The sequence below is a fragment of the Vespa velutina genome, chromosome 18, assembly GCF_912470025.1.
Source record: "Vespa velutina chromosome 18, iVesVel2.1, whole genome shotgun sequence".
NCBI lineage: Eukaryota > Metazoa > Arthropoda > Insecta > Hymenoptera > Vespidae > Vespa > Vespa velutina.
The window spans coordinates 1,277,110-1,290,712 of record NC_062205.1 but is presented as its reverse complement, the minus strand read 5'-3'; the positions used below and the strand labels follow the sequence as shown (position 1 = coordinate 1,290,712).

At 35.0% G+C, this 13,603-nt stretch overlaps 2 protein-coding genes across 3 annotated transcripts in view; one reads left to right on the top strand and one right to left on the bottom strand.

Annotated features, from left to right (window-relative positions):
- On the bottom strand, positions 1–4,594 carry LOC124955408 (protein obstructor-E-like). Its single transcript, XM_047509779.1, has 4 exons — positions 4,419–4,594; positions 2,560–2,895; positions 526–922; positions 1–210 (listed from the first exon to the last, which is right to left on the bottom strand). The coding sequence occupies exons 1-4, from the start codon at positions 4,456–4,458 to the stop codon at positions 90–92; spliced, it is 894 nt and encodes a 297-aa protein (XP_047365735.1). The 5' UTR covers positions 4,459–4,594; the 3' UTR covers positions 1–89.
- A 2,471-nt stretch (positions 4,595–7,065) lies between these two features.
- The window catches only part of LOC124955404, a 7,456-nt gene continuing 918 nt past the window's right edge, over positions 7,066–13,603 (top strand). Inside the window, exons 1-3 of one of the 2 annotated variants that reach the window (XM_047509771.1) lie at positions 7,066–8,299; positions 10,005–10,673; positions 10,758–13,603. The exon at positions 10,758–13,603 is cut by the window's right edge and continues 918 nt beyond it. In XM_047509771.1, the coding sequence (XP_047365727.1) occupies positions 8,147–8,299; positions 10,005–10,673; positions 10,758–13,487 (3,552 nt within the window). In that variant the 5' untranslated portion in view covers positions 7,066–8,146 and the 3' untranslated portion in view covers positions 13,488–13,603. Of the gene's footprint in view, positions 8,300–10,004 lie in introns of both variants that reach the window. The other variant, XM_047509770.1, reaches the window with a different exon arrangement.

Sequence of the window (13,603 nt, the reverse complement as noted above, 5' to 3'; positions counted from 1 at the left end):
TTAAGAAAAGTGACATTTGTTTTATTTATAGATGACAAATTTGAATTTTAAAATATCTCAAGAATGAAAAACTAGAAAAGTTTATTATATTAGGTTGGCCGTGATCCTTTCCTTCTAGTTTGACCACCGGCTGCGGGCTTTGGCTTTGGCGGTGGATTTTCTAATGCATCTAATTGTTCGTCGGTCAATTGATCCTTGTACCAGTCCTTGCTGAAATTTTCAAAAATTTTCAAGAAAAAATTAAATACAATCGGAAAGGAAAAATTGTAAGGCGAAGTATTTGTAAAAAGAAATGAAAAAAAAAAAAAAAGAAAAAAGAAAAATCAAATTTTCGTATAGAAAAAAAAAAAAAAAAGAAGAAGAATTAATTCACGCAATTTTTATTAATAATTTACATTAAGTAATTAATGATTACGTCTTAATAATTGATATAAATGTAATGAAATAAAAATCATCGTTGTCGTTTGATATTATTTAAAGAAAAAAACAAAATTTAAATAAATAATATTCATGAAATATTCATACCATTCAGGAATTTTTCTAGCCCAATCGCACTTTCCTGTACGTTCGTCAAATGCCTGTCCAAGTTTACAACCGCTTCTCCTTGGTATTTCACCGTTTACGCATACGTAAAAATATTGACAATCCTCGGTATCGGGATATCTTGGATGTGTTGCAGCAATCGAATCGTCGACCTTAGGACAGGTAAAATTAAATAATTCCCTGGATCCGCAGCCCTTTTTTTGTGCCTCATCGGGCCAATTGCATATACCAGTCTTCTCCGAAAATACAAGTCCGTCCGGACACGTTATCATATTGTATTTCCCTTCGACGCAGTAATAGAAAGTGTCACAGTTCCTTGTATCCTCGTGTGCAAAATATCCGTGCATACGTGGACAGTGCGGCGATGGTTGAGGTTTTTCTAATGTGTGTGTATATATATATATATATATATAAAAAAAAAAAAAAAAAAAGAAAAAAAAGAAAAGAGAAAAAAAAAATAATATTATGGATATCATGTTAAACGAGATTAAATGGATAATCTTTCAGTTAGCGTTCATAGCGTTCAAAGAAATGCTGACATTAAAAAAAAAATTTTTCTTTTTTAAAGGACGCGAGGGTGAAAGAGGAGAGAAAATTTGTTTTTTTTTTTTTTTTTTTTTTTTTTCAAGCGAATCAAAATGTACGAATTGAAAAGTATATCTTATCGAATAATTAAGGTGTGATTGTCTTGTTAAGTTTTATTCCTATGGGGAAAATATTTTTTTCTCTTGTTCTTTCCTTTCGATTTCGATAAATAAAATTTCACGGACAAGGTTCTAACTTTTTTCTTCGTAGAAAAGAAAAAAAAATTATGAAAATTTCAATAGTGAAAGTAATGTCGTTAGCTGAGGACGATCGGTTGATTTCTTTTCTTTTTTTTTTTTCTTTCTTTTTTTTTCTTTTTTAAATTTACCTCGACATTTTTTCTTACGCCATTAGAACGTTCAAATGTTCAACGAAAAATTCATACGTTTATATCTTCTAAACAGTCAGAATTTTTTTTCTTGTCCCAGAAAAATTTCCAAATTTCAATCGATCCGTCATTCAATCAAAACATTATTTTAAATGAAATTTCAATAATTTCATCTCCCTACGTAAGCAAAAAAATTAGGATGTTGCCAACGTAAACTGAATTTTTTTCGTACGATTATAGATCAAAGAGTTTTAATACGTAAGATTTATTTCTATGGGAAAAAATTTCTTTCTCCGTACAAAAAAAAAAAAAAAAAAAAAAAAAAACGTTAAGTAACAACAACCGCGAAATTTGTAGTCCCTTTTTTGATAGAAAAAGAAAAAAAAATAAAGAAATATAAAAAAACAAAAAAAAAATAATAATAATCTTTCAACATTATAACGATCTCTTTAAAAAAAAAAAAAAAAAAAAAAAAAAAAAAAAAAAAAAAAAAAAAATCAAAAAGTCAAACTAGTCGAACGTTTTAATTGTCAAAATGACAAAAGAAGGAGTGATCTCTCTCGCGGGTAGTAATTATTAATATTTAAATTTGAAAAATTTACTCGACTCGAATAAGCCGAAGAATTTGCTTCTACATTTATTTTTTTTGTCTCCTTTCCTTTTCCTTTTTTCCTTCTTTCTTTTTTTCTTTTTACAGTCTTTGAAAACGAGTTTCGTGTCGACCTTTCTCCGTGTCGTTTGATTCCCTTGTCACGTTCTTCTCTCGAACGTAACCTTGAGTATGAGAAAAGAGAAAATAGAGTCGTCGTCGTCGTCGTCGTCGTCGTCGTCGTCGTCGTCGTCGTCGTCGTCGTCGTCGTCGTCGTTATAGTCGTCATCGAGTTGCACTTCGTAAAAAAAAAGATGGCGATTTGTATTCGATGATTTGAGAAAATATAAAAGATACAAGTAGTGCGATGGATGAGGACAAAAGAAAAAAGAAATATTAAGTGTGAACAACGAAAGTTATAACGATGATAATGAAGATGATGATGATGATGATGACAACGACAATGACAATAACGATGATGACAATGATGATAATGAAGATGGTGATAACATACGTAGTCCTGGTCTCTTGGTACAATCAATGCCGAACGGTAAATCACACTTTTCATGTTGCGGACTGAAATCATTGAAGACCAAACCGTCCGGACAGAGTTTCACCGTAAATTTCCCATCCCGACAATCGTAGTACTTGTCGCATTGTTCACCGTCGGGAAAGTAACCATTTGGTTCAGGACATTGATCCGATAGTTCGTCCTCGTCCTCATAATCTTCTTCTTCCTCTTCAATCGCCGTCGTTGTTCCTACTTCTTTTCTTTTCAACGTTGGCAACGATGCCTTACGACGACTTTGCTCGGCTGCCTCCTGTTTTCTCGTTAAGGCAGTTACAGTCGCTAAGTTCAAAAAAAAAAAAAAAGAAGAAGAAAAAAAAAGAGAAAAAAAAGACAAAGAAAACAATATGTTATTTACTGATGAGTGTATGTGTGTGTGTCTGTATGTGAGAGAGAGAGAGAGAGAGAGAGAGAGAGAAAGAGTTCAATGACAGTTAGTACTCAATCAAACTTATTATAGTGTTTCTAAACAATTGTTCTATTAATCTATACTATTATCGATCAGATTTGAAAGTAGAATCTAATCGTACAAGAGATATTTATGTAAATACATTCATCCTTTAAAGAATCCTTGTTATTTTATATAAGAGAAAGTATAGATCAATTGTTAAGTGACAAGGACATTTATGTGGGGTGCTGAGAATGGGAGGGTGGGGGAAGGGAGGGATGGGAAGGAGGGAGACAAAGAATGTAGAAATATACCGAGGTTATATATATATACATATATATTATTTAAGAATAAAGAAAAAGTAAAATTAATCGATTTGAGTTGGCAGTAAGGGTCAACTGGTTCAAAAGATTTTCAAGGTGATACAACGTCTACGTCCCTGAAGCAACGTGCCGGTCGACCTCGGTAACGAATGAAGAAAGCGAGAAAGTTAGCAACTTTCCTCCATATTTTAGACTGTTAATCGATATATGCACGTATATAGACATCAGTGATTCTTCTAATCGATCGTACGATTTCGCCTCCGTGATTGAGATATTTAATTAAATGGCTAATTGGATGAATATTTTATCAGGTCGGGAATGGAGTGGGGATGGGTTGGGGGGTAGGGAGAGGAGGGTGAGAGAACGAAAATAAAAAATAAGAGAAAAACAAAAACGAGACAAAGCTAACAACATTAATGTATCCCCAAAAATCTATTTATAGCTATATTATAATGCAGTTATTCGCAGGGACGTATCACGCTCTTATGGGATACGTCCATAATATCGAATAAGTTAGAACGTAAAACGATTAATCCCAAATCCTTGGAACGATTAGAATGAAAATCTATGCGCATATGGCAAATGAAAAAGGAGGGGTGGGGTGGAATGGGGGTGGGGTGGGGTTGGGGAGAGGAGAGATTCGTTTCACTAATCTAATTAGAATAGACACACGTCGTGACAAAACGATCATGCATCTAACGAGATCGATCATTAATTATTAATTATTAATCATTAAACACGATCGACGAACGTGTCTTGAGAATGAAAAAAAAAAAAAAAAAAAAAAAAAAAAAAGAAAAAGGAAAAAGTAAAAAAAAAAGAAAAAAGAAACCAAGACAATAAATAAATAATAAATAAGAGAAAAGAGAAATATCCGTTAAGTTCGTAAGAACGCTGATGCTGTCGCTAGTTGCTAGCGCTACTGTTGTCGCTACTGTTCCTGTTTTTCCTTTTTTGTTCTTTTTTTTTTCTTTTTCGTTTTTTTTTTGTTGTTGTTGTTGTTGTTTTTCTTTTTTTTTTTGTTTTTGTTTTCTTTTTTTCTTTTGTTTACTACTGCAGTTGCCGTTGACGTTGGCGTTTCTCTAAGAACTTACTTAAACAGACGAGTAGGCACAGAAAACACGCCTTCTTCATCTTACTTGAGGAGAGTAGTTAGTGTGCCGTTAGACGTTTGATTATGGACCGCGCGTCCCCTTCGAAATCGCGAATTCAATTACGGTCCTTTTAAACGCGATGAAATTGATGACTAGAGACTACTGGGCCGCGTCGATGCGAAACCGGGTCTTTATATGTATCCCCCACTATAACCGCACGCTGACGATGATGAGGTTACAACACTACCAAGATCGCGTACAGTCTAAGGAGAACCGTTAACCTCTTCTGCATGCTCCCTTGCATTTCCTACATTTGATTTATTGAAAAGTTGCATCTCCTTTGAGATTCTTCCATTGTTTCGCGAAAAAAAAATAAATAAAAAAAAAGAAAAAAGAAAAGAAATAAGAAAAAGTAAAAGAAAAGGAAAGCAATTTGATTTTCATTGAATCATTATTATTATTATTATTATTATTATTATTATTATTATTATATTTTTTCCTAGTTTTCTTTTTTCTTTCTTTCTTTTTTTTTTCTTTTTTTTTTTTTTTTTGTAAGAACTTCCCATCAAAGGATCAAACTTTCTCAACGTGAAAAAGATTTAATCCTTTGTTTGTTGATGATACTATTTAAAGAAATATTATTCATTGTGTTTTTACAAGAAGAAAGGTCATACGTTATGTTGACTCAGTATCAAATCTAATTAATATTTAAATTAATTGACGAAGCTTGAGGGATTCGAAATGTTGAACAAAATTTAGGGTTAAATTCTTTTATTCTTTTTAAATTCCATACATATATATATATATATTTGTACGAAAGGCCGGTTTGCAAAGAAAAACAAAGAAATGACGGCACGGCGCGTTAGGGAACGTTACGAATCTACCTTGAAATTCCAATATCCTAAAATGTCAAAAGGTTCACCAGTTATCCTGAAAGGACTAAGACTACAAGATCCCGTACCATAGTCACACGTATTATTTATTTATTATAGCTGCGATATCTTATGATTATATTTTTGTACGAATTTTCTAGTAAATGTTCAATTATAAATTTCCTGATTTATACGATTAAAAAAAAAAAAAAAAAAGAAGAAAGAAAATATAATGTTTCAAATTTTTTTAGAATATAAAGCAATATTTTTCATTCATTCGATTCATTTTTTATAGTCTAATAATATTCTATCTAATTATAAGTTCTGATTAAAGGATACATGCATAGAAAATTATTGATACTATGTATTACTTTCTTCGTAGAATTGCAAATCATATGTTAATTGTATTTATATATATATATATAAATATTATCTGCATCGTGTATATAGAAACGTAGATGGCTTTCATAGAAAGATGGCGACGAATGTTGACGACGTTACTGCCACCTATAAAAGTTTTACCTAAGCATGTAATTAAAACGCCAATAGATTTTACATGAAATAAAATAAACGTGATAAAAATGTAAAATATCATATTTAAGCGATAAGAAATGATAAAATGAACGAAAAAAAGAATTATATTATGTTGGATTAAATTAAAACGTAGGAATATAGTTCAATGATCGTAAGCTAGATGGCGCGATTAAATCGTTAAATACGTGCTACACGAAATAAGGAAAATAAAATAAAAATATACAGTTATACGTTTAAGCGAGAAGTAGTAATGAAAAATAACGAGAGTAAAAAATATAAAGATGACGTACCATTTAATTTCTATGAAGAAATGTAATTCGCTTGACGAACGCTAGATGACGCGATTAGATCACCAATGGATGTTACGCGAGGTCCTATAGGTCATTAAATAGACTCGTGATCTATTTATCAATGAAGAAAAAAAAGCATGAAAAAGATTTGTTAGACGAAATAAAAGAAACGAAATAGAAATGTACACATAGTTTTATATATTTAAGCGAGAAGAAGTGATAAAGATAACGACAAAAGGAAGATTATATAGTATTAAATGAATATTTAATTAGTAGAAATATAATTCGATGATTGAACGATAGATGACGCGATTGGCTCGTCAATACGTGTTACAGGAAGTCGAACGGATCTTTAAATAGACTCATGATCTATTTTTCAGTATTAAGAGAAAAAAAAAAAAAAAAAGAAAAGAAAAGAAAAGAAAAATGCAAGAAAAAGAGAAACAAACAAAAAACCCGCACGAAATAAAATAAACGAGATAAAGATATATACGTGGTTTTATACATTTAATTGAGAGGAAGTGAAAAAAAGGGTCTAGAGGAAGAATAGATATCAGATGCGATTGAATGAAAAATTATAGTTCTATGGTCGTATGATAGATGGCGCGATTAAAATCTTCAATACGTATTACACATTGAAAATAAGACGAATGATATAAAAGCACATACGATACAAAAGTACGACGGTATATTGAAACAATTAAAATTTATAAAAATAACGAGAGAGAGAAAGAGAGAGAGAGAGAGAGAAATAGAGAGAGAGAAGGAAAAAGAGAAACGTTATGTTAAAAAAAAAACAAAAAAAAAAAAAGGAACGATTAAATACGACAAATAAGAAACGACAATTAATATGATAGTTTTAACGCTAGATGGCGATAATGAGCCTAAAAGATTATCGAATGAGCGAACAATAGAAATAATAAAAAGGGGGCGCTGTCGTGGAAATACCAGAGGAAGCTTAGAGCGATACGCATAGTCGAGTGACGCCACGCTAACGAAAGGATATAGAAAAAGAAGTGTGTTTCACGGAGGCGCCATAATAGCGCCATTTAGAGAGGGAGCGGTGTTGTACGTTTCGTTTCGTACGAACGCAACGCGATAGACGCGCGACGCTTTTTCCCGCTTCTTATTACCGACGCTCGGCGTCATTCCTTCGGTTCATGGTTGTCCCCTCGGCGACGAACACGAGAGAGAAAATACGAGAGAGAAAAAATATTCTATAGATAAATAATTGGCGATAGACGTGAAAGGCGGAGGAACGAAAAAGTAAGGAAGAAGAAGAAGAAGAAGAAGAAGAAGAAGAAGAAGAAGGAAGAAGGAAGAAGAAGAAGGAAGGAAAGAAAGAAAGAAAGAAAGAAGGAAAGAAAGATAGAAAGATAGAAAGATAGAAAGAAAGAACGAGGAAGAAGAAAAATAAAGGAAAGAAAGAAAGAAAGAAAGAAAAGGAGAGAATAAGGATTTACATTGAAAGTGGTGGTGGTGGTGGTGGTGGTGGTGGTGGTGTACGGGTGGCGGTGCTATCGGCATTGTGGATAAGTTGGTTTGTAGTGGTGTAGGTGATAGTAATAGTGTAGTAGTAATAGCTGAAGTAGTTGTAACAGTGTATTGAAGAAGAAGGTGGATGTTGAACCGGTGTGACACACGAACGTGCGAAGAGTGTGTGTCGAGTGTTTTCGAAACTACTCGCCGAAATTGTTCGGCAACGTTGGATGTCTCTCTCTCTCTCTCTCTCTCTCTCTCTCTCTCTCTCTCTATCGCTAAGTAAATGACGTGTAGTATAACATATAGAGAGAAAAAGTGAGAAAGAGAAACGCGTATATGAGGTAGGACGCGCCACGACGCGCCACGACGCGAACTATCCGAGATATCCCTTCGTTATTTGCAATTAGAACGGAGGAACCTGCAAAGAAAAAAAGAAAGAATAATAGAGAGAGAGAGAGAGAGAAAGAGAAATATATACACATATATATATATACATATATATATATATATAATAATAATAATAATAATAATAACAATAACAACAATAATAATGGAGAATAGACCGACGCCACTACGTTCGAGGCGAGTATGCAGATTCTGCTTGACCGAGAGTGAACCTTTGAGCTTCATATACGAGAGGGATCACAACAAGCCTTTCCAGGTGCCGCTAACCCTGCAGATCATGTCGTGCGTTGCCATCGAGGTAATATTATTACATTTTATTTTGTTATATACTCGGTCGGCATCGACCGGCCAACCAACCGACCGACCGACCGACCGACCGATCGACCGATCGAACGAGAACATCAGTGTCCTTACCGTATCGCATAATTTACGTACGGTTTCTCTCTTTTCGTTTTCTCTCTCTCTCTCTCTCTCTCTCTCTCTCTTTCTCTCTCTTTTTTATTTTCTTTTTTTTCTCTCACTCTTTTATTCTCTCTCTCTCTCTCTCTCTCTCTCTCTCTCTCTCTCTCTCTCTCTCTCTCTCTCTCTCTCTCTCTCTGTCTCTCTGTCTCTCTCTGATTATCTCTTTACCAAACTTTGTCCTATTAATCTGTTTTTGTTATTTCTCAATTTTTCTTTTTTTTTTCTTCTTTTTCTTTGTCTATTTTTTTCTTTTCTTTTCTCTTTCTTTTCCTCTATTTTATTTTTCTTATTTCTAATATCTCTTCCTTTTTTACATTCTCTTTTTCTCTCTTATTACTTTCGAAGAATTTTCTCCTAGTAAGACTAAGGGCGAAGATAGATTTCCATTCTCTGTCACCATCAACATCAAGAAAAGAGAGAGAGAGAGAGAGAGAGAGAGAGAAAGAGAGAGTCAGCCGTGAATTTTCATTCACGAATGGCGTAAACGTCGTTAGTAATATGACGGAATAAACTTGAATTGCCGATCGAGAATATTGCCAGAGTCAGATCGAACGTACGTATGTTTATTATATGTACGTACGAAGTACATATCGCTTACTTACCGATCGAGATCTAGCAATTTCGATTTTGTTCTCGTCGTTCTATAATGTTGTTTTTATTTTTGTTGTCTGTATCGGTTCATAGATGTCGCAAAACGTCGCGGTTGATGCGCTCGCTCTCGAGCAATGATTGGAATAGGAAGGAATAATTTTTGTTTTTTCTTTTCTTTTTCTTTCTTTTCTTTTCTTTTTTTTTTCTTATCTTATCTTATCTTTTTTCTTTTTTTCTTTCTTTTTTTATATATATATATATATATATATATATATATATATACTTTATTTCTAATGATTTAAGAATTTTATGTCTTGGAAATTTTTGAAGTTTCCTCATAATTATCATCGATATGCGTTCAACTTTTGAATTGAGAGATGATATATTACAATGTTGATGATTTGAAAATATAATGTATTATATTAGAGTACATATATTAAATGTACAATAAGCTAAGGTTAGTTTAGCTTCCTAAGATCACCGCTATAAATATTAACAAATCCATATATATTGGATTTGTTACACACACACACACACATATATATATATATATGTATGTATGTATCATTTGCATACTTAAAGATTGTAAAATCTTCAGACCTATAACTTGACCTATTATTTATTTTTAAATAATAACATTAATAATAATAATAATAATAATAATAATAATAATAATAATAATAATAATAATAATAATAATAATAATAATAATAATAATAGTAATAATAATAATAATCTCCAGCATCGAGTTATCATCGTCCTTTGATCGTGGGTTTGATACATAAATACATACATACAATATATATATATATATATATATATATATATATATATATATATATATATATATATATATATATATTTATGTATATATTTCAAATACGAAAAGCGCGTATAATCTTTAATAATAAAATTTGGTACAATACAATAAATTAAAATATTAATTTCAGGTTTACGCAGCCGATGGTATGCCGCAGATGATATGCAATATGTGTAGATGGAATTTGGATCGTTCTTACAAATTCAAGACGCAATGTAAGAAAGCGGATGAAGCTTTAAGGGCTTACCCGTTGTCAGGTGTTTTGCCACGTCCATTTCCACCGATACCGAACGAACCACCGGAAACCGGTACGAAGAGATCGTCCGAGCAGAGAGGGCAAAATGAGAGTTCGAAGAAACCGCGTGTTGACAATGGCGATAGAGATAGACGTGATAACAGAGAACGAGACAGGGACAGAGAGAGGGAGAGAGAGAGGGAAAGGGAAAGGGAGAGGGAAAGGGAAAGGGAGAGAGAAAGACAATCGGAGAAAGTACGGGAGAAGAGCGAGTCCCGTCACGATTTCTACGAGGAGGATCAAGATCCAGGTAGCGAGGGTGAACAAGAGACCAACGATACGAAGGAGGAAAGGGCCAAGTTGGAGCCCGGTGAGATAAGGGTTCACGCTTGTGATCAATGCGAACGTACATTCCCACTTAGGCAGGCGTTAGCCTTGCACATTCAGCGTGCCCATCGGGATAGAAATTACAAATGTACAGAATGCGACCGTATGTTTTTCTCAAAATACGATTTGAGCAAGCACATGGCAACTCATTCCGAGGAGAAGCCATACTCATGTCAGGTATGTCACAAACAATTTTCACGTACTAGTTTGTTACAACGACACGAAAAGTTACATCGTGACGAATTACGTTTTCCATGTCAGCACTGCGAGCTAGAATTTTTTACCAACGAGGAATTGCAAAAGCACGAGGACACGGTACACAAGAAGGACAAACCGTACCAATGCAATATCTGTAACAAACGGTTCTCGTACAAACAGGGATTGGAACGTCACGAGATGATGCACAACGAGGACAAGACATTTGTTTGCGAGTATTGTAAGGAAGCGTTCCGTACAAGTACGAAATTGGCGAGACATTTGACAACCCATGCAGGACATAGGCCGTATCTTTGTAAACTATGTCCGCGTACCTTCCTATTATCTCATCATTTAACAAGACACATGCGTACACATTCCGTCGAGAAGCGTCACGTTTGCGAGGATTGCGGCAAGGCATTTAAACGTAAGGAGAGCCTCGAGGTACATCTTTTGACTCATACTAAACGGAGCGGCATGGGCTTGACCTGCGACGTTTGTCAAGAATCATGTCGCAATAGAGCGGATTATGTTACCCATATAAAGCAGCACATAGAGGCAGGCGAGAAAATGGGACCGGACGGTTTACAGCCGGACAATAAGAGTAAAATTGAATTGGATTCGGAAGAGGAGGAGGAGGAGGAGGAACAATATTCCGATGGCGACGACGATTACGAGCCGCCGGCATACATAATTAAAAAACTTCCGAAGAGTAAGCCTACCGAGAGCGAGGAAGAGGCCGATAGAGTCGACAAAGAGGATCGTAAAGAGCACGTAGTATATGTCAGAGGTAAAGATGGTAATATGATGAAGAAGACGATAAAAACATTGATGCCTGTTCAACGTAGAGAGGTACAAGATACGAAACCTAAAGCGAGTCCTAGCAATACGCCATCCAATGTAAAAACGCAACAATTGAAGGATGAAAAGACACGAATTGACGATACCGAGGCACAGGTACAAAAAATTGTTGCCTCTGTCTTTAAAGAACACAAAATACCTCTGAAGCATCAAAACGTTAATCAGGAACATGGTAAGGATGGTACACCGTCATCTAGCAGTGGTCAAACTGTCAAATCTCAAACGTCGTCGCAAAGCTCACAGGGACAGGTATCTTCCAAGGATGAAAAAGCAGACATGTCTACATCGAAATCCGTTAACACGGTTAAAGTTTTCAAGAGATTCGTCGTTAGAAAACCAGGTAATACCGGTGTAGAAACGTCATCCATAACATCGACCGGGAAAGAATCCGTCGCTGAATTGTCCAATCTTTTAACCCAAGCTACGTCATCGGGTGGACACAAGGTAACGAAAAGAGTTATAGTACGTAGAATCATTCGACAGGGTGATACTACGAGAGAGGTAATCATGAATCCAGATGGTACGGTAATAGATCCAGCTGAATTGGCTAAATTACCTACCGGTAATGTTGTTAAAAGAGTTATCGTTAAAAAGCCATTGGATAAAACTTCTGGATTGGTACAGGCTGTCCTTCAATCCTCTCAGGATACACGGCCAACGACTACCACATTGAAAACAAACGAAACTATGGCAACCGACTCGCCAAAGTTCGAATTAAAGACCTCACAATCGTCTAACATGTCATTGCCAACGTCGAAGACAACAACGGTAGGACAAAAAATAAGTGGTGGTCTTACGAAGGACGATCAAGAGACTAAAGAGAAATTGGAACAATTGGAGAAACGTGTTGAACAGCAACGTCTTAAGATCGAGGAATTACAAGCTAGAAAACAACAGGAGTACGAACCGATAGACGAGATGTTGCCAGAAAGACATGATGAATCTGAGGACGAACAACAATTACCATTAAAGAGGGTGTTCGTTAAGAGGAAACAAAGTATTTATGACGAGGAACAAGAATATAACGATGACGTTAAACCAATTACCTTTACCAGTTCTTCCGAGAAGGATGACAACGAACAGCAAGATACTAAAGATGAGAATCAGGATAATTTTCAAAAATTACCCGTTATAACGACTACAGCGACTACAACTACGATAACGACGGATACCGTACAAATCGAAGTTCCTTCGTTATCGACAACGGTCCCTACATTGACAACTGTACCACCGTCTACTACGACGACAGCCTTGGTATTGGCCACTCCTATTTGTACACCTCGTAAAGAAACTAGACAAGCTACCTTGACAAGCTCAAAAGTATACGGTAACAAAAAGATAATAGTTGTTAAATCTGAGGAAACATCGGAGGTTGATGAAATGAATCGGGAACTTAGCAGCATACTCGATTCGGCTGATACAGTTGCGAAAATTCAAGAAACAGTATTAACCAATCTTACACAAATTTCAGGGGTCGGTGATAATTCTCAAAAGTCTTCTTATTCTGGTGATAAATTAAAAGCCGCGTCTCATGTAACGGGATCTACAACGCCAATGGAGATCGAGGAGACTACGATAACCGAGGAAGAAGCAATCAATGATAAGGAAGAAAATTTGAAAATTCAAAGGGTCGTAAGCATGGACGTATTGGATACACAGGTTATTGAATTTAAGCCTGAATTGGAACATACCACGGAACAGATCGTTGAACAGGACGATAATCAAGAATCATCTTTGACATTGGACACTCAAGATCTGTCGGAGTCAACGGATATTTTTGAACCATCGGACAATGTTCTCGACGTACAGAAAAATGATAATACATTGGAGGATTCGGTTATCGAGTTGCATCATGAGAACGAGTCGATTAATTTGAACGACACCAATGACAGTCAGGACAGTCTCGAGGATAAACTATCGCAGATGGAGGGTTAAATTGCGGGATTATTTTATTATATTAAAAAGTGTCTCTCAAAATGGATCTACGATACTACTACTACTACTACTACTACTACTACTACTACTACTACTACTACTATACTACTACTGCT